This window comes from Onychomys torridus, chromosome 18 (genome assembly GCF_903995425.1).
Source record: "Onychomys torridus chromosome 18, mOncTor1.1, whole genome shotgun sequence".
Classification (NCBI taxonomy): Eukaryota; Metazoa; Chordata; class Mammalia; order Rodentia; family Cricetidae; genus Onychomys; species Onychomys torridus.
In genome coordinates, this window is record NC_050460.1 from 7,659,728 (window position 1) to 7,680,925 (window position 21,198).

A 21,198-nucleotide genomic window follows, 5' to 3' on the forward strand; every position below is an offset into this window, starting at 1 on the left:
GTTTGGGGAGTGTTGGAAGCTTAGGAACACAAAAAAACACCGAAAAGTCGCAGGGTGGTAGGAGTAGGGCCTAACGAACTAATCAGGGTAGGTGCTGCGGTGGGTGGATGAGGAAGATGGACCGGTGAAGAGCAGGGTGCTTCACACCTGACGAGCTGGAAAGGACACCGACTGCGGACTCCCCGGCCAGTACGCATGCTCCATTCCCGCGCCGTTTCGCCACGCTCGTAGTGGGCCACGGTGGGACCCGTAGCCGCCGGGCCTGTGCGTGTGCCCGGCGTGTGACCCGGAAAGGAGTTGTGGAGGAGGCGGGCCGAGCTGTGGACCCGCTGCTGGATGCCAGTGAGGGGCGAGCCGGGCGGGGAGAGGTGAGAAGAGTCCCGCGCCGACCGCCCCTTCCCCTTCCCCGACCTCGTCCCCTCTCCCCGCGACAGCAGGGAAGTCGAGGCTCGCGCGACCGAGACCGCCATCCCCAGCCCAGCCCACCCCCAGGCCATTCCCAGCGCGGTGCTGGGCGGCCCCGCCGTCGCTCCGAGCCTTGCACGGACGCGAGCACGCTGCTTTCTGCTGAGCCCCGCGGCCAGGCGCCCCTGCGCGCCTCCGGTGGAGCCCCTGGTCCCGGCTCCCTACCGTCCCCGCCCCCCAGGCCTAGCGGGTGGTTGGACTGTGGCATCAGTGGTTATCGCCGAGCCTCCCGTCCATGCTAGGTGGATCCCATCCCCTCCTCCTTTCTTCTGAGTAGCCGCCCATCACCGCTTCTTCACCGCGTGTGCCTTCAGCCCATTCTACTCTCTCCAGTGCACCTGCACTGCTCCAAATCACACATACCTTTTCTGATCTCTTTTCGAACCCAGGGCCTTGCGCTTGCTAGGCAAGCGCTCTACTACTGAGCTAAATCCCCAACCCTTTTCTGATCATTTTATTCTGCCTTAATAGCCATTCCTATCTGATGCCTGCTACCTGCTGTCTCCATCTAAGAATAGTATTAGATTATGTAGTAATACATTGCTTTCTGAACACTTAGGAGCTTGACAATGTTCAGTTTTGTTTTTGCTTTTTTAAGATGGTCTTACTATGTAGTGGGGGTTGGCCTGGAACTTTCTGGGTAGCCCAGCCTAGCCTCAAAGAGCTGATTTTCGTGTCTCAGGCTCCGAAATATCAAGATTATAGGCATGTGCCAGCACACCATGCTTAAATTCATAGCCTTTAAAATGATTTATGGGGCTGGAGATGTAGCTCAGTTAGTACAGTGCTTGCCAAGCATCCCTGAAGCCCTGGATTCAGTCCCCAGCACCCATATAGTCCTGACAACCATCTGTAACTCCAGTTCCAGGGGATCTAATTCCCTCTGTTGGCTTCCAAGGGCACCAGGCATACAAGCAATGCACAAACAAATGCATGGGCAAAACACACACACACACACACACACACACACACACACATACGCACACGCGCACACACACATACGCACACACACACACGCACACGCGCACACACACACACACACGCACACCGCACACACACACACACACACACACATATACGCGCGCACACACACACACATACGCGCACACACACACACACACGCACACATACACACATATACGCACACACACATATACGCACACACACATATACGCGCGCGCGCACACACACACACACACACGCACACCGCACACACATGCACACACGCGCACACACACATACGCACACGCGCGCACACACACACACACACGCGCACGCGCACGCGCACACACACACACACACACACACACACACACAGAGTGCTAGGAGCTCAGGGCCCACACTAGGCAGACACACTGCTTTTGAGCTCTGGTCCCAGCCCTCTTCCATCTCTCTTTTCATCTCCTCGCTCTTTCACTACATTCCTCTCTTATGTAGATATAACTCCTTATTTATCCTGTCCTGTACTCTGTCTTTTCTGCCTGTGTGTTCTAAACCTCATCACACAGCGCGCCAATCGCCACTGTCCCGTTTTGCTGCAAGATTCCATCACACTCTACATAGTCCTTTCCTCTTTCACATACTACCTATCTCTCTCCTGTATATTCCAGGAGGTCAGGATGGTAGGGGATCGACGAGCAGGGGACCTCATGGTCCCCTTGGGGCCCCGGCTGCAGGCGTACCCTGAAGAACTCATTCGACAGAGACCTGGACATGATGGACATCCTGAATACCTGATCCGATGGAGCGTCCTCAAGTGTGGGGAAGAGGGCAAAGTGAATATAGAGGAAGAGAAGACCGAGCGCCTCCTCATGTGGCTGTCAGCTCCAGAGGTCTATGCCAACTGCCCCCTGCTATTGCGGGAGCAAACACTATCTAAAGGACCTCAGTACGAACCCACTGGAGAGTTAGGAAGCTTCCCACAGGATCCAGGAGGCCTGGATGAGTTGGCAATGGCAGAGATGGAGGCTGACGTGCGGGCACTGGTTCGCAGGGCTGCCAGGCAGCTGGCAGAAGGCGGGACCTCAAGCCTGACTGCTGCTGTGCTTCACACCATCCACGTGCTCAGTGCCTACGCCAGCATTGGGCCTCTCACCGGAGTCTTCAGGGAGACAGGAGCCCTCGATCTGCTTATGCACATGCTGTGCAATCCGGAGCCTCAGCTCCGTCGGAGTGCAGGCAAGATGCTGCAGGCTCTGGCAGCCCATGATGCTGGTAAGAGAAAGCGGTGTGTGTGTGGGGGGGGTATCATTGGAGAGAATAGGGTCACAAGGAGTAAGGAAAGAGTTGGCAGAGAGTTCCCAACCATTACTAATAAGTAGCAACTCAAGGTAAAAGAAACATGGTGAATGGTACACACAGGACAGAAAGACATGGGGTTTATCAGTCACCGTCTGTGTGGCAGAGAGTGAAGTAGGGGGATTTGCATTTGTTGAGTATTTGAGATGCACTAATTGGTTGTGAATTAGTGTGGGGAGAGTTACAGCCAACTTAAAAAAATTAAAATATCTGTACCAGCTGTGTGTAGCGGCGTATGTCTTTAATCTCAGCACTTGGGAGGAAGAGGCAGGTGGATCTCTATGAGCTCAAGACCAGCTTGGTCTGATGAGTCATCCAGGACAAGCAGGGCTATGTAGTGAGACCTTGTCTTGAACAAAACAAAACAAAACAAATGAAGTGTGTGTGTGTGTGTGTGTGTGTGTGTGTGAGAGAGAGAGAGAGAGAGAGAGAGTATCAGAACACAGAATTTAGTAATTTTAATAGTGTGGTGTTATGTTTCAGTTCTGTGTGTATATGTTTGTGCTCAGTTACATGTAAAGTGTCTTTCTTGCCTTGGGTCTCAGTCACAAAGTTTAAAAGCCTCTAGAGGAGCAGGAAGCCTAGGATAGGCAGGGAAAGCATTGGGAATTGAGAAGATGGACTGTGTGTGGCTTACAGGGAGCCGGGCTCACGTCCTTCTGTCACTGGGCCAGCAAGATGGCATTGAGCAGCACATGGATTTTGACAGCCGCTGCACTTTGCTGGAGTTGTTTGCAGAGACCACCTCCACTGAAGAGCACTGCACGGCCTTTGAGGGCGTCCACCTTCCTCAGGTACTCTGCCACTGTTTAGGAATGCTGGGTACATAGCACTAGTTCTCAAGCTGTGATTCAGGACCCTGAGCAACCTGGAGGGCTAATCAAAGTAAAGGTTCACGACCCCTTCTCAGCTTCTCCCATTTAGAATTTCTAATACCAGAAACTAAGAGTGGAATCTGGGAAAAAGGCTCAGCAGGTAAATCTCTTGCCTTAGAAGCATGCTGACCAGTTTGGATCCTCAACCCACATGAAACTCAGTGGTTCACAGCAGCCTGCCTCCAATCCAGCCTGCAAGAGAACAAGACGGGATCCTCTAGGCGAGTTAGTTAGCCAGCTCAGCTAAAACGGGGCTCTGGGTTCAGTGAGAGGTTTTGTCCTGATAGTAAGGTGGAATGAGATCAAGGAAGATGCCTGATACCAACCGTGGGCCACCTCACTTGTGTGCACACATGCACATGCACACACAAATAGACACAAAAGCAGACACCAGAATCTGTGTTTTCAGATAATTACTTTGTGGGCTGCAGAGATGGTTCTGTGGTTAAGAGCACTAGCTGCTCTTCCAGAGGACCCAGGCTCAATTCTCAGCACCCACATGTTGGCTCACAACCATCTCTAACTCCAGTTTCAAGAGATATGTTTGCTTTCTTCTTGCCTCCACAGGCACTAGATACACATGTCCTGCACAGACATACATATAGGCAAAGTACCTGTGCACATAAATAATTGTTTAAAAAGCTAATTCTTTTGTGTTTCTTAGACAAATTGATCTGAGAACTACAGGCCTAGGAGCGCCGCTTCCTCACTCATCTGTCAAAGAAGATACCGAGGGGCAGGGAGATGACAAAGCAGGAGGTGAGCTTAAACCACGGCTGTGTCTTGCAGATCCCTGGGAAGCTGCTCTTCTCCCTGGTAAAGCGCTACCTATGTGTCACCTCCCTGCTGGATCAGCTGAATGATAGTCCGGAGCCCGGAGCTGGAGATGGCAGCTCTCCATGTCTCACAAAGGAGAAGAGCCGGGGACAGCGGGAGCTGGAGTTCAGTATGGCAGTGGGAAGCCTCATTTCAGAGCTGGTGCGGAGCATGGGCTGGGCCCGGAACCTGAGTGAACAGGGCACTTTACCACCCCGGCCAGGCCGGTCCATCTTTCAGCCCTGCATTTCAGGCCTTCCGCTGTTAATGCCCACCACTGTCACTACTCCCAGGAAGCAAGGGCGGGCCTTCCGCCATCGTTCCGAGTTTTCTAGCCGCAGTGGCTATGGTGAATATGTTCAGCAGACAGTGCAGCCCGGCATGCGAGTTCGGATCCTCGATGACTATGAGGAGATCAGTGCTGGTGATGAGGGCGAGTTCCAGCGGAGCAACAATGGTGTGCCCCCTGTGCAGGTGGGTTCAAAGAGTGGAAGGACAATAAAGGATCTCTTCTGTGGTGTCCTGGGGGTAGCTGAACCCCCAGACATAGCCTGAGGATATAACTCAGTTGAGGAGGACTTGCCTAGCAGAGATGAGGTTTGATCCCCAGCACCATATGAAATTGGAAATGGTTACATGCTTGTGATCTCAGCACAGGAGAGCTAGAGACAGGAGGATTGGATTTTCAAAGTCATCCTTGGCTACATAGCAAGCTGGAGGCTGGCCTTGGCTACATGAGACCCTGTTTCAGCAACAAAAAGAAATAAAGGAGGGCCAGGCATGGTGGCATGACTTTAAGCCCAGCAATCAAGAGGTGGGGGCAAGTAGATCTCTATAGTTTTGAGGCCAGCCTGGTCTACATGGCAAGTCCTGGACAGCCAGGATACATAGAGAGACCCTGTCTAAAAATAACAACAAGGGGGCAGGAGAGATGGCTCAGAGGCTAAGTGCGCTGCCTGGTCTTCCAGAGGTCCTGAGTTCAATTCCCAGCAACCACATGGTGGTTCACAATCATCTATAATGAGATCTGGTGCCCTCTTCTGGCATGCAGGCCTGCATGCAAATAGAACACTGTATGCATAACAAATAAATAAATCTTAAAAAAATAAAATAATAACAACAATAATAATAACGAAAAGAGTTGGTGGCTCATGCCTTTAATCCCAGCACTCGGGAGGCAGAGGCAGGTGGATCTCTGAGTTCAAGGCCAGCCTGGCCTACAAAGCAAGTTCCAGGACAGGCTCTAAAGCTACACAGAGAAACCCTGTCTCGATAAAACAAACAAACAACCAACAACAACAACAAAGAATCAGTACACAAGAGGGTTCTATTTTAGAGGGCAGAGGAAATTTAGTGGAGTAGGTAGCCTGTGAGGTCATAGGGACTCATGCCCAGGAAGCAGAAATGATATACTGGGATGACCCCTTTGCCATCAGTGTCAGTGGGGGGATGCTAAGAAGTGTAGGAGTAGAGGCCATGAAGGTCAGGAAGAAAGACAGGGCCCACTCACTCCCCATATTGGCCAGAAGCCTTTAGCTATATGCAGATTTGTTCAGGCCTAGCCAGTTGTGGTCAGGCCCAGAGCTCAGAAGGCTGAGTCCTCTCTTCTCTTGCCTTCTACCAGGTCTTCTGGCAGTCAACTGGCCGCACCTACTGGGTACACTGGCACATGCTAGAGATCCTGGGGCCTGAGGAAACTCCTGGTCATTCTGCTTCAGCAGCTGTGGAGAAGAGAGAAGGGGCTACCGCTCTGGGCACAGGTGAGCCTGAGAGAGGACATGGGGAGCATGTTTTAGAACCAAGGGGCACTCTCTAGCACTGAGCCATGTCTGAGTGGGGCCTGCCCCAGAGGTTCAGAAATGGACTATTTGTGTATCCTCAGCATTTCCCTCCTGGGACTGGAGGCCTGCGTATGGTCTGTACCCACTGCCGTATCTCCAGCCTGAGCCCAAGAAGAGTGAGGAGTCAGGGTACCTGGCCCAGGCAGAGTGGTGGGAGCTACTTTTCTTTATCAAGAAGTTAGACTTGTGTGAGCAGCAGCTGATTTTCCAGAGTCTGCATGAGAAGCTGGATAAGGTACCAGAGGCCTGAGATATCTGGGCTGAGGGATGTGGTGGGTTAGAGCTGGGCACTCCAGGGGGAGTTCCAACTATAGAATGTCATTTGGTTGTGTGTGGGCTGGGGGAAGCTAATGGTTGAAGCCTGTGGAGGTCTTGCTAGTGGAAGAGACATGCTTTGAAGGTCTTATATATAGAGGATGTGAGGAGATGGCAGGGTGACTCTTCTTAGGATTTTTGTGTCTGTTGGTCCTTGAAACGAATGCCCTTTGTATTGACAGGCCCTGGGTGAAAAAGCCCTAGGTGAGATCTCTGTGCCCATAGAGATGGCTGAGGGGATGCTGCAGGTTCTCAGTAATCGCTTTGAGGGCAGCAACCTCTGTGACCTGCGCAGCTCCCAAATCTACACCAAGTATGGGCTAATGCCCGAGGCACTGAGCAGCTTACCTTCTTCACGGAGTCCCTCCTGTACCCCAGAGCCAGAGGAGGAGTCGAAGTCAGCAGCCAGCTCCCCAGAGGAAGAAACCGAGTCCTGCAAGGCAAAGGCTGAGCCTGCCACTGCAAAGGCTGAGTCCCCCAAAGCACAGAGTGATTCTCAGCTGTTTAGTCAGCTGCTGGTGGTAGAGGGGGTGGCCCTGTCCCCTGAAGCACAGGAGGCAGCTGCTGGTGAGTTGGGTTCTGGGAGGCAAGGGCAAGGGCAGGAGAACAAGACATGCATTGGCCCAGTGGAAGTGGGTAGAGGGGAGGGAACACGGATGAGCCTCAAAAGCGCCCTCATGTCTCCCCGTGAACTGATTATGACTGACTGATAGCTGCCCCTTTCTCCAGTATTTTCGGAAGAGAAAGTTTGTTTTGTTTACAGGCCTCTCCATCTTGAAGGTGTAACTAGATCGACCATGTACTCTTTGAAAAGCTCAGTAGTGGACTCCATTGATGACTTAACACTTGGACTGATTTAGCTACTGCCTTTCCCTCACTAATTACAGAAATGGCCAGAACCTTGAGGGGTCCTGGTCCACGCAACTCCCTGGATCAGCATGTGGCAGCGGTCCTGGCCACTGTGCAGCTCTCCAGCCTGGACCCAAACCTGCAGCTCTCAGGGCTCTGTGCCCTCTCGCAGGCTGTGGAGGAGGTCACTGAGCGGGACCACCCTCTGGTCCGTCCTGACAGATCGTTGAGGTTAGCAGGCAGTCGCAGAGGGAAGAGGTTTGGGTTGAGGCTCTAGCCATTCAGGATGACGGTAGGAGGGAAGGAGAAATGGATCAAGACGTAGGAAGACTGCGATGGGGACGGGTGGGGTGTGGGGCGCAGTGGAGCAGGGGGTTGGGGACACAGTACTCTGAGCACTCCTGAGAATTTACATGCCTGCTCTCATTAGTCTACCGCCACAGAAACAATGGTGCCGTTAGTCCTATATTAATATTAGTATTATACTTTACAGGAGAAAACTGAGAATTCTAGTCACTTGCTCCGAATTCTACAGATAGCAGAGCCAGGATCCAAACCTAGGTCCTTTTGACTCTTTAAAAAAAAAAAAAAATTCTTTTTCTTCAAAAAAAAATTTCAAGACAGGTGTGGTGGCACATGTCTAACCCTAGAAGTCAGGAGGCTAAGGCAGGGAGGTCATGAGCTTGAGGCCAACCTGGACTGCAGAGTAGACCTTGTCTAAAATGTTTTTCTCTCTTCTTTTTCTCCTGTCCCTACTTTATTTTTAAAGTTTCATCTGATTTCATTATTATACAAGTGCATTCTCCTTTTCAAAACCGTTCCTATAAAAGAATATTGAATGGAAACCTTGCTGGGTTGTGAGGGCACATCCCTATAATCACAGAACTTAGGAGTCAGACACCAATTTGAGGTCAGCCTGGAAAGAAAGAAAAGCACTTAGAGTGGGTTAGAAAGAAACGGAAGGCGGGAAGGAGGAGTGGATGGTGGCAGCTCTTGGCTGTCTGGGGGACGGTCCCCGAGCACAGCTGGTAAAGAAAAGCAGCCCCTTCTTTCACCGCTGACAGAGTGCCCTTCAGACCTCCTACAGATTTAACACGGAATTGCATGTTTAGGGACTGGAGAGCTGGCTCAGTGGTTAGCACTACTTGCTTTTTTCCAAGAACCTGGGTTCGATTCCAGCACCTACATTATGCCACTCACAAACATCTATAACTCCAGTTCCAGGGGATCTGATGTCCTCCTCTGGCCTCCATGGGCACCTGCACCTCGAATGTGCACACTCACAGACACACACACACACACACACACACACACACACACACAAACACACAACCAAAAATCTAAATATTAAAAATGTGTAACTTCTTGTTTGTAGAGATAGATTTTTTATAATATTTTAAAAGTGTAAATTAGATCTTTTAAAAACCTGATGCATAAAAGCATTAAAATTGTGTATGTTATGTGGGTGGAAATAGCATGTAATGTGTTTGTGTTTAGTGTCTGTGGCCACACTCTTTTGTGGCATTTTTGTGTTCCCAGTCAGTGTCTGTTAGAGGACTGTTGGTGTCAGTCATCACAGAGCTGTTCATGATTTTCACTGGTTTGTAGAACTGTGTGGCTGCAGCCAAGTTCAAGGTCACTGCTCTACTGGCTCCATCTCCCTTACCTTGACCAGCACATTACTAAATGTGTGTGTGTGTAACTCCTCAGAGGACAGCTTGAGCAAGTTGGTTCTCTCCTTCCACCGTGTGGCTTCTAGAGATCTAACTCAGGCCACCAGGCTTGGCAGCGAGTGTCTTTACCCACAGGGCATCTGAGTGGCTGAAGATGAGCACGAGTGTGAGGGCTTTAATCTCAGCCCTTGAGGCAGAGGCAGACAGATCTCTACAAGTTCATGGCTAGTGAGTTTCAGGCTAGCCAAGGCTACATATAGAGACATGATCTATATGTAGGAGGAGCAAGAGGAAAGAAGGAAGGAAGGAAGGAAGGAAGGAAGGAAGGAAGGATGGAAGGAAGGAAGGAAGGAAGGAAGGAAAGACAGAATTAGATAAAAATTATTCAAAAAGGCCTTTCTACAGAGATATTCAGCTAACAGTTTGGTGAGCATTCTAACTTCCATTTTACCTTGTTCATAGGTGTTATCCATGTTAGATTAAGTAATTCATAACCAGTCCTGGTTTGTAGCTGGGTGTGGTGAAGCACGCCTCTAATCCTAGCACTTGGGAAGCAGAGGCAGGAGGACGGAGAGTCTGAGGCCAGCCTGGTAGGACCTATATCAAGTAAGAGAAAGGTCCTGGCTGCAAAAGCAGCTAGTACCTGTCTGTCTAATTCATGTGTTGTTGTCATAGGTTCTGAGAAGGTAGATCAGAACACAGGTTCTTTCCCAGAGAGTCTCTGTGCTGTTTCTCTGAGTGATTCCCAGGCCACCCCACCAGTGTCACTGTCAGGATCCCAGCTAACTCTCACTTGCAACCTGCCCTTGAATTTACGATCCTCCTATCTTGACATCTCAGTGCTGGGATTATGGCAAGCTGGGTTTGCAGACAGAAGCCTCTATGTCTTGCTCCTGGACATTTTCTCCAGGTTATATTGTTTGCCTCTTAATTTTGTTTGTAGTGTCTTTCAATGTGCTAAAGTTTTTTAGGTTGCTATAGTTTTCATCTTCTTATAGCTTCTAAAATTTTCTGTCCTATTAAGAGAGTCCATTCTTTTTTGTTTGTTTGTTTTGGTTTTTCGAGACAGGGTTTCTCTGTGTAGCTTTGTACCTTTCCTGGAACTCACTCTGTAGACCAGGCTGGCCTCGAATTCACAGAGATCCACCTTGCTCTGCCTCCCGAGTGCTGGGATTAAAGGCGTGTGCCACCACCACCCAGCACTAGAGTCCATTCTTAAGCCTGGTGGTGGTGCCTTTAATCCCAGCATTCGGGAGGCAGAGGCAGGCGGATCTCTGTGAGTTTGAGGCCAGCCTGGTCTACAGAGCGAGTTCCAGGATAGCAAGGGAAACACAGAGAAACCTGTCTTGAAAAACTACACACACACACACACACACACACACACACACACACACACATAAATAAATAATAAAAATTAAAAAACAAACAAAAGCAAAAAACAACAACAAAGAGAGCCTGTTCTGAGCTGAATAGATGGCTCAGCAGTTCAGAGCAAGTACTGCTCTAGAGGACCTAGTTTAGATCAAAGCACCCACATCAGGAGGCTCACAACCTCCTGTAAACTCTAGCTCCAGGGGATCTGATGCCCTCTTCTGGCCTCTGCACACAACACATACACACACACACACACACACACACACACACACACACACACACACACACACACACACACACACACACACAAATTTAAAATAAAAATAAAATCTAAAAAAAAAGAGTCCATCCTATTCCAGGATTAGAAAAATATATAGCTTTTTTGGCACGTGTTTGTACATTTGTGTGTGGAGATGTGTACAAGGAGGTCAGTGGGCAAATGTTAGCTCTCTTCCTCTCTTGGTCTCACTGAAGCTCAGCAGTTTGGCTTGGCTGTCTGCGCAGCAGCAAGCCCTGGGGTGGGATTGCCCTGGATCCGCCTCCCTGGTGCCCAGCTTTTTATGGAGGTTCTGGAGATGTAGATTCAAGTCTTGATGTTGGGAAGCAGGTGCTCCACCACCTGAGCCGTCTAGCCCTGGGAAAGTATCTTCTTATTTTTCTAAAAGTATCTGTTATTTCTGCTTTTGTTTTTTATATTCATTTCAAACTCAACTGGAAATTTGTTTTGCAAATGGCATGAAGCAGAGCCTAGACTCTGCTCTGTTTCAGGTGGACAGCAGACGCTGTCCTTTGGAGCTAGTAACTGAACCCAAGGCTCACCACACTAAGCACATGCTCCATCCCTGAGCTACAACCCCAACGTCAGGCTAGGTTTATTGTTTGTTTGAAGGATTTTTATTTTATTGTATTTGTTTTGCATTTTGGCTTTTTAACTTTTGGGAGATAAAGTGTGCTATCAAACTGTGTTTAAGGATACCCTTGGATTCTTGGCAATTCTCCTGTCTCCACCTCCCAAATGCTAGAATTACTGCACAAGCCACCACGCCCATCTCCACCATCCACTTTTCCATACTCTGCCCTTGCACACTGGCTGAGATCTCATCCTTGCTCCCTGGCCGAGGTCTCATCCTTGTTCCCTGGCCAAGGTCTCATCCTTGTTCCCTGGCTGAGATCTCTCATCCTTGCTCCCTGGCCGAGGTCTCATCTTTGCTCCCTGGCTGAGGTCTCATCCTTGCTCCCTGGCCGAGGTCTCATCCTTGCTCCCTGGCTGAGGTCTCATCCTTGTTCCCTGGCCGAGGTCTCATCCTTGCTCCCTGGCCGAGGTCTGTCTCCACTGCTGCTTTTATCATCTTCTTATCTCTGGTTCCCTATACTCATTCCAGACTTTCAGTTATAGACTTTTGGTTATATTTGGCTAGCTAGAAACAAAGCTGCCATTATTTTTTCCAAACATTTCTTGACCATTCTTACATATTGTTCCCCCTCTTCCTAAATCTGCCTGCCACTTTTTCTTTTTTTTTTTTTAAACTTTTTTGTTTATTTGTTTTTTGAGACAGGGTTTCTCTGTGTAGCCCTGACTGTCTTGGATGTCACTCTGTAGACCAGGCTGGCCTCGAACTCACAGAGATTCCCCTGCTTCTGCCTCCCGAGTGCTGGGATTAAAGGTGTGCGCCACCACCGCTCTTTTGAATCTTTAGGCCATTTGGTTAGAATTACATTCATTCTATAATTCATTTGAAATGAGGAACCGGGGGCAGTGAGACTGCAGAGGGAGGGTGAGGAGACTGAAGCCAGGACACAGGTTGGGGGAAGAAGAGCAGACCGAGTCTTGATGGATGGAATTGGGCAGGAAGTCAGAGAGCACCATGTCTGGAAGGTTAGGCACGGACCCTTGGGACAGGGAATCTCAGTGTCCTCTCTTCTCAGAGAGAAGCTGGTGAAGACCCTGGTGGAGCTGCTGACCAACCAGGTGGGAGAGAAGATGGTGGTGGTGCTGGCCCTGCGCCTCCTCTACCTGCTCATGACCAAGCACGAATGGCGTCCCCTCTTTGCCAGGGAGGGTGGCATCTACGCCGTGCTGATCTGCATGCAAGAATACAAGACGTCTGTGTTGGTGCAGCAGGCTGGGCTGGCGGTGAGTACACTGATGTAGACGAAGTTGTGGAAGTGGAAAGAGTCAGGTAGCTGTAAGAACGTGATCTGCATGGCTTTGGAGCTTGAGTGCGTGAGAAAAAGGTACCAGGACTGATACACAGAGAAGCCTGTCTCGAAAAACAAACAAACAACAACGATGAAAAGGGGTGATGCTCAAGAGCTGGACTCGGGTCCAGCGCCAGGGGGTTCAGGTGCCAAAGAGGGGGTGTGGGCTAGGTGAAGGGAAGGAGACTCACAGTATGCGGGTGAATCTCCATGGCTGTCACTTTTATACTCTATGATTGCGTAGGATTCAATGGGAGAAGTGGGGTGTGAGCTGGTGTGGCTTGTGATCAGGGGTTGAGGAAGCTAGCCCTGACCTTGACAAGTCAACACATACCACAGTCATATGTTAATCAAGGTCCACAAGTTCCTCATGCCAGAGATAAGAATGACTCCCTTTTTAGAAAGCAGGAACTTTCTCCAACCCCCCCCCCAAGGGAATGGGAGCTTTTGTCTAAATGCCTGACCTTGGGAAAAGGACTTTCTGGGGACCAGACACTCCAATGCAGAATATTGCAGTTTTTCATATGGCTTAGTTTATCCAGATAGCTAAAGCTTAAAATGAGCAAAGAAATACGAAACTAGACAGAAATTACTGTGAACCTGAGTAGACCTTCGGCATTTATAAATCTTGATTATCAAGTATACCTTATTTATCAGGCATATGCTACTTATCTAATTGTCTAGCACCTGGTGTTGACTTGTGTGGGAGCAGGCAGAGTTATGCTGTATGTGGGAGAGTAAAAACATGCCGTAGAGCAGAGTTCAAGAGGTGTATTGGGGGCCAGGGAATGGGAAATGAAAGAGCAAAAGGCCACCTCAGGAGTGGGGACCTGAGAGAGGCAGGCAGGCAGACAGACAGACAGACAGACAGACAGAGGTATTTGGTAAGAGAGGAGCAAGAAGAGGCAAGAAAGACAAGAGAAAGAAGAGAGGGGACTGTGACAGAGGGCACTTTTAAGATGTCCCATCGTATGTGGCTGAGGCAGGCTGGCCACCACTGCCACAGAGGTGGGAACTAACAGTACGGTTCTCCAGTGGCGGAGATTTTCTTCCAAAGGATTATTCTTGTTTAAAGAGGTGCCATTTTATGCATCTTCATCCCTCAAAGCCCACACAAAATTTCTCAAAAGAAAAGGCATAAGGGAACTCCCAAAACACACAGTGAGAATCATTAAAAATGAAAGTCAAAGTATTGGAGGCTTGTGATCTGAAAAGTCGAAATGCTGGAGCTTTGTCAAGCAGCAGTGGGCGCCATGTAGTCCACGCCATCCTAGTGAGTGGTTCAGTGGATAAAGATGCTGCTCCTAAGCCTGACAGCCAGAGTTCAGTCCCTGGAACCTCGTGGTGAAGGGAGCAAACCGACGCTTAGAAGTTGTAAAGGAAGGAGATACTCATGTTTAGAGTTCAACGGCAGGGTGCGTGAGATGGCTGCTAACCGGGGCCTGTTACAGGAACAGGGCTTGAGAAAGCAGGGGTTTAGCTTTAGGTGTGTTGACTATATCACACTTGAAATTATAGGGAGGTGCAGTCCGAGAGACTGACATCTTAGCTAAGGCAGAGTGTTGTTCTTCTTTTTAAACTGAGTGCTCCCATGTATAGGAATAATCCCTCACTGGATTTGTGTGAAGCAAAGGAGTACTGCCATTGCTCTGCCCCCTGGGCCAGACAGCAGGGAAGGAAGGCCATGTCCAGAGAGCTTAAGCAGATTGGCTTCCTAAGCACTCACTACAGAAGTGCTCCTGCTAGTGTGGTGTGGACATTGTGGCTGTGTGTGACTCAGTGTCCCTGAAGGAAACAAGCCTCATCCAGAGCAGTTCTGAAAATGGGTTCTCACAGCACAATGGGCACAACGTGGACAAGACACATCCTCTCAGAGCTGGCTAATCTAGGAAGGTCAGGACACAGTCCTTTGTAGGGTCACTTGGGGTCTGCTCCTTCCAAGATAGCCAGATGTCATCTAGACTACCAGTATACAAAAGTATTTTCTGATTCCCTCAAACTGCATGGCCAAAAAGTAGCATTTACTCCTAAATTCATATTCTTTCCATTCATGATAAATTTTAATTTAGTTGCCTCTGTAATACCAACAAATGAGACTTCACATCACAAGTACTTTCCCTATAATTCCCGCTGTTGTGCTTGTGAGATGGGTGAACAGACTTGAACAGGTAGATACTGGCTGAGGCGAGTGGACATGGGTTTTTGTAGACATTGATGTCTGCAGGAGTAGATGAGCTTGTCTAGGAAGGGAGGAGAGAAAGGAGGAAGAGGCTGTATTTGAGGACAGAAAGGGCAGCATCCTATGGGGAAGACTCAGAAAGGGTGGCCTGCCCTGGTGGCCTTGGTGTTGGGAGCCCAGGGGTAGAGAGAAGCAGCCTGTGGGTTTACTGCCCACTCTGAAGTCGTTCTCTCTGCCGCTTCCTCTGGCTCCCCCCACTTTTCCTCTTGTCCTGTCCCACCCCACCTCTCCTCTCCCTCCCCTCCTGATGACTCCTCCCTCCCCCAGGTCCCATCACCATCTGCTCCATTTCCATTTCTCATACCACCTGTTTGCCAGCTGTCCAGCTGCTCCAGAGTTTGAGGTCTAGACCAATGACAGTAGCTTCCTACCTCCTTTGGGGTGGCGCTGGGGATTGAACCCAGGGCCATGCACATGCCGAGTAAGTACTCTACCCTCGTTATGGCTCTGTTCACCTCTAACTGTGCTTCTCATTCCTCTTTCAGGCACTAAAGATGCTAGCCATTGCCAGTTCCTCAGAGATCCCCACTTTTGTGACCAGCCGAGATTCCACCCAACCTTTGTTTGACACCCAGATGACCAGAGAGATCTTTGCCAGCATTGACTCAGCTACACGTCCAGGGTCTGAGAGCTTGCTCCTTAGTGTCCCTGCGGCTGTGGTCCTGATGCTGAACACCGAGGGGTCAGACACTACCCTCTGACTCCAGATCCTTGCTGTGTCCTAAGCCCACCTCTCCTATGTCCCAGGCTCATGTGCTCAGCAGAAAATTGTACTTATGTTGGCCCCTTTGGGTAAACACTGGTGGCCTTCTCAAATGTCACTGGAGGAGGAACCAAGTGGTTGATGTAGGGGATTTCTGGGAAAGGTAGAAAGACTGACAGTCCTTCAGGGGATTAGTAGTAGTGGCCCAAAGTCAGATGGCCAGGAGTCCTTCTTCAGAGGGACCACGCGAGCACCCCACAACCTAGCTGCACTTGTCTCCCTGCCTCTGGTGCACTCACTGTCAACTTCTTGGGTCATCCCTTCCTGCCAGGTGCTCCTCTGCAGTGAGAAATGGTCTGCTTCTCCTCAACCTGCTTTTGTGTAACCACCACACCCTGGGAGAGCAGCTCATCACCCAAGAGTTGAGAGACACCTTGTTTAGGCACTCGGGGATAGCGCCGGGGACTGAGCCAATGCCCACCACACGGACCATCCTCATGATGCTCCTCAGTCGTTACTCAGAGCCTCGGGGAAGTCCTGAGCGAGCAGGTACCATTGTGGAGGGGTTGTTCTGCCGACCAGTGCCATGCTGTGACCAATCAGTTTGTTTGTTTGTTTGTTTGTTTGTTTGTTTGTTTGGAGCTGAGGATCGAACCTGGGGCCTTGTGCTTGCTAAATCCCCAACCCCGACCAGTCAGTTCTTTACTGAAGGATACAGGAACCTTCCAGAAATGAATGAAACCTTAAGTATTCAAGCGAGACAGTTTTTTCAGGGTTGTGGGGAGTGTAATGTGTATGAGGTTATGTGGCCCAGGCTGACTTCAAACCAAGGTCTTCTTGCCTCAGTCTCCCAAGTGTTGCAGTGTGCAGCACCATACCAAGTTAGACCTCAAGGAGAACTTCTTGACTAGAAGGAGGACTGTTGGTGTCATAAGAAATCCTTCCTGTTTTAAAAGTAGCTGAAAACTGAGACATATGGGTACTGGGACTAAGCAGCATGTATCTTTGAGTCTGTGTATCTAAAGCCTCCAAACTTCGGAGGTATCATTGTAGCAGTGCTGTTTATTATAGCTAGCATTTAATAGAAAAGGTAACTGAAATGTGCTGTATTTAACTCAGCCGTTCTCCTTACACTGTGTTTTTTCAAGTATACTTAGGTCTACATTGGAGATCAGAAAAGAGAATTCCTTATACTTTGATAAACTAGACATCCTCAATGTAGGAAGAAAGTTTGAGGGCTGGCTTTCTGGGGTGTCCCATTTTTCGGTTTGACTGACTTCTAAGATGCCTCTCATGTAAATTTTTCCTATGGTGTGTCTGCCCTGCAGCATTGGAGAGCCCAAGCACCCAGGGTCAAAATGGGTCCCCAGAGTTACTCATCCGATCCCTAGTGGGAGAACCTTCTGCAGAACTCTTCCTGGACTTGGAGCGTGTGCTGTGCCATGAAGGCAACCCTCAGGGTGCCATGAGTGCCCTCCTCAAGCGCCTACAGCAGGAAACCCAGCCTTTCCTCCTGTTGCTGCGGACTCTAGATGCCCCTGGGCCCAACAGAACTCTGCTACTCACAGTCCTCAGGTAAGGGTCTGTCCAGGCCCTGTGCACAGGGACTAAGGGACTGCTGGGCCTCATCTGTTTCCACCCTTACCAGGGTCATGGCACGTCTGTTGGACTATCCTGAGGCAATGGTCCTCCCCTGGCACGAGGTCCTGGAGCCCTGCCTTAACTGCCTGAGTGGCCCAAGCAGTGACCCTGAGGTACTGGAGCCTTGGCCGTGGTTGGAGGAGGGAAGACAGATGTTGGGGCACCACCTGCCTAGTGAGGCTGTGGAAGTTCAGCGGATCCTGTAGGTCTGAGGGTCTGAGTGTACTGGGAACCAGAGAGGAAGGGGGAGGAAGGCTGATGTTATCCCAGAGTCTTTGGACATCGTGAAGTGATGTCCAACAGTGGCTGGGATAGTGGGATACTGGTAGAAAGAAGCCCATGACACTACCAGCTGAACTGCCGGCTGGCTGTGGAGTACCAGCCCCTCAGGATGCTGTGCCCTTCTCCTTCATCCTCTCTGGCCCTGCAGACTTCCTCATCTCCACCACTGTGCTGCCTTCAGTGGAGCTGGCCCTTGGCCTGACATGCTCCATCCTTTCTTTCTCTGGGTTCAGATTGTTCAGGAGCTGACCTGCTTCCTGCATCGCCTGGCTTTGATGCATAAAGACTATGCAGTAGTGCTTTGCTGCCTGGGAGCAAAAGAAGCCCTCTCCAAAGTCCTGGACAAGCACTCTGCACAGCTCCTGCTGGCCTCTGAGCTTCGTGACCTGGTCACAGAGTGTGAGAAATATGCCCAGCTCTATAGTAACCTCACATCAAGCATTCTGGCTGGCTGCATTCAGGTGAGTGCAGAGCTGAGAAAATAAAACCAGAAACAAGGGCTAGGCTCCTCATGTGTCTGTCTTTGGGATCCCTGTGTGGTAGAAGTGGCAGCGAATCTGGGCACATGCTCCCTAATGTTTCCCCACCACGGTCCTATCAAAATTTGGTGAGAAAGCGGTTGATTGTTCTGTTGCCTCTTGACCCCCTTTTCTCCATGCATGTTTCTGACTGTTCCCTGTATTCCCTCCCTGCCCCATGTTCTGGCTACAGATGGTGCTGGGCCAGATTGAAGACCACAGACGAACCTACCAACCCATCAACATCCCCTTCTTTGATGTGTTCCTCAGGCATCTCTGCCAGGGTTAGTGTCCTCCTCCACTTTCTCCTGGGCTCCCACCCAGAGTCCCCTTCTCCTTCCCACTCTCCAGGCCCTTCCTCACCTCTGACCGTGCTGTGGCCCCCCTTCCCACTCTCTAGGCCCTTCCTCACCTCTGACCATGCTGTGGTCCCCCCTTCCCACTCTCCAGGCCCTTCCTCACCTCTGACCGTGCTGTGGTCCCCACTTCCCACTCTCCAGGCCCTTCCTCACCTCTGACCATGCCTGCCCCTTCTCTCGTCCCCAGGCTCCAGTGTGGAAGTGAAGGAAGATAAGTGCTGGGAGAAGGTAGAGGTGTCTTCCAATCCACACCGGGCCAGCAAGCTGACAGACCGCAACCCCAAGACCTACTGGGAGTCCAATGGTAGCACCGGCTCCCACTTCATCACCTTGTACATGCACCGTGGTGTTCTTATTAGGTGTGAACCCATTTGTATGGGTCTATTACTGTGCACCAATATATCTCCCAGAGCACCGTCATACAACTCTATTAGTAACCTGCTCTAGTGGGACATTTTCAGACTCCTTTTGTGCAGTGAAGGCATGACTGGCATATTGGCCTGTCTTTGCTGTGCTGTGTAGACATCTCACTGAACGTAGGTACTGGTACTATAACAGATAGCAGTGCTTAGAGATCAACAATGCACTTAGCTACTCTTCCCATGGGTGTTTGCTCAATGTCAAGAATGCCAAGCATTTACAAGGCTCTGGAGTATAAGGACAATAAGATACAAGGGATTTGTGGTCTAGTTGGGGAGCCAGGCTTGCTGGTGCATGCATATGATGTCATCACTCAAGAGGCTGAGGCAGGAGGATCAAGAGTTCAAGCCTGGGCTACATATTGAAACCCTGTCTCAAGTGGGGACTAAAAGAAGCAGAGACTTAAAACTACGTGAAGAGAAAGCGTCATGGTCCAGGCACATGATGGCTATTGCCCCGCTCCTTAGGAAGCTGAGGTAGGAGGGTCTCTTGAACCTAGCCAGAGCTACTCAAGTCGATGTGAAGAGCAGGAGCCTGTTGAGAGAGGGAGGGAGGGCCAGGAGAAAGGATCCTGGGACCAGTGAAGGTCAGAAGGTGTTGACTGAACGGAAATTTGAAATTGAAATTAGCTAGATAAGAACTCAATGACATTCTAGGCAGAGGCAGCATGCAAAGGGAGTAATGGGATGCTGTGTGTCAGGTGAAATGAAGGGTACCTCCCAGTGGCAGGGATGAAGCCAGGAGAGCAGACTGTAGAATTTGTGAGCCCGGAGCTTTGAACTTTGTTCAGAAACTTGGGAAGTTGTAGGTTTTTTATTTTATTTTTTTTTTTACTCTTTGCTCTTTGGGGGCCTGCCACCCAGCTCCCAAAAAAATATGTGGAGACTTATTCTTACTTATGAATGTCTGGCCTTAGCTTGGCTTATTTCTAGCCAGCTTTTCTTAACTTAAATTGTCCCATCTACCCTTTGCCTCTGGCCTCTAGCTTTCTCTATTCTCTATTCCTTTCTTCCCTTCTTACTCTGTGGCTGGCTGTGTAGCTGGGTTGCTGGCCCTTGATGGCCTCCTCTCATCCTCTTTTCTCTCTCCATCTTCTCTACTCTCTCTATTCTCTCTGCCTGCCAGCCCTACCTGTCCCTCTCTTGCCTCGCTATTGGCCGTTCAGCTCTTTATCAGCCCATCAGGTGTTTTAGACAGGCACAGTAACACAGCTTCACAGAGTTAAACAAATGCAACATAAAGGAATGCAACACAGCTTTGCATCATTAAACAAATGCTCCACATTCTACAGCAGGTATTTTAAGAAAAAAAGAAACCAGCTTTGTTTTTTAGTTGGTATTCAGGTAATCATGAAAATTTGGGTTGGAAGCCAGAAAAAAAAGGTTTTGGATGATGTATATGTCTAGTAGAGAAGTGTTCAGTGTGTTCGGTTAAGAAAAGGACTGAAGGGTCCGAGGTGGACTATGAGCTACAAGATGTAGTGTGTACAAGACTTGCCATAGGCTGGTGAGGGGAGCTGTGACCAGGTAGGTGGCCCATTCTTTCCCAGGGGACAGAAATAGAAAGGAGGTAGGCTTCTGTGGACAGATGAAGTCCCATGCTGACATGTTGGTCTTGAGGAGCCTCTGGTTATGACATGGTTGTCTGTTATGTGCACAGCATGGCACTGATTTGTCATTGAATCTAGGGGGTTAGGTAAAACATTTTCGAGGGCTATAAGGGGAAGCTGAGGGTCTAGGGAGGCGGGCATGTCAGCTGGAGGAAGAGATGGCCCTAGTTTTCATGATTGCTTTCTCTTCTCTCAGGCAGCTGACTCTGCTTGTGGCCAGTGAGGATTCAAGTTACATGCCAGCCAGGGTGGTGGTGTTTGGGGGTGACAGCATCAGCTGCATCAGCACCGAACTTAACACGGTAGGGACCTTGAACCCCTTTACTATGTACCCCCATCCCTCCATTTCTCATTCTTCATCCCTCATTTTTTGGGTGGGGAAGGCCCAGTCTCTGGGCTTGGTTCCTTCTGGGAAGGTCTCATCACTTGAAGTGCACATGGGCTTGGTAGACAAGACAGGCCATCCTGGCCTTGGCTGCTGTCTGTACCTCTTCCAGCTCCACTTCTTTTTGTCCACTTATTTTATTTTTATACGTGTCTTAAGTGTGTGTCTGTGTATGTGTGAGTACAGGTACTCTTAAATACCACAAGAGGGCATTAGATCCTGTGAGTACCACAGCAAGTAGTTGTGAGACACCATGGGTGCTGGGAATCAGTCCCTGGTCCTCTACAAAAGCAGTATGTTTTTGTAACTGCTGAGACCTGTCTCCAGCCCTGCCTCA

General features: G+C 49.8%; 1 protein-coding gene across 1 annotated transcript in view; it reads left to right on the top strand.

Annotated features, from left to right (window-relative positions):
* Nucleotides 1-292: 292 nt before the first annotated feature.
* Nucleotides 293-21,198, top strand: part of Cul9 (cullin 9) — a 40,647-nt gene continuing 19,741 nt past the window's right edge. The window contains exons 1-17 of the mRNA XM_036168286.1: nt 293-368; nt 2,076-2,679; nt 3,403-3,557; nt 4,428-4,928; nt 6,079-6,214; nt 6,337-6,530; nt 6,793-7,177; nt 7,498-7,690; nt 12,433-12,640; nt 15,430-15,626; nt 15,979-16,196; nt 16,976-17,222; nt 17,296-17,401; nt 17,804-18,031; nt 18,282-18,372; nt 18,635-18,806; nt 20,673-20,778. Coding sequence (XP_036024179.1) covers nt 2,085-2,679; nt 3,403-3,557; nt 4,428-4,928; nt 6,079-6,214; nt 6,337-6,530; nt 6,793-7,177; nt 7,498-7,690; nt 12,433-12,640; nt 15,430-15,626; nt 15,979-16,196; nt 16,976-17,222; nt 17,296-17,401; nt 17,804-18,031; nt 18,282-18,372; nt 18,635-18,806; nt 20,673-20,778 — 3,732 coding nt within the window. The 5' untranslated portion in view covers nt 293-368; nt 2,076-2,084. The remainder of the gene's footprint in view (nt 369-2,075; nt 2,680-3,402; nt 3,558-4,427; nt 4,929-6,078; nt 6,215-6,336; nt 6,531-6,792; nt 7,178-7,497; nt 7,691-12,432; nt 12,641-15,429; nt 15,627-15,978; nt 16,197-16,975; nt 17,223-17,295; nt 17,402-17,803; nt 18,032-18,281; nt 18,373-18,634; nt 18,807-20,672; nt 20,779-21,198) is intronic.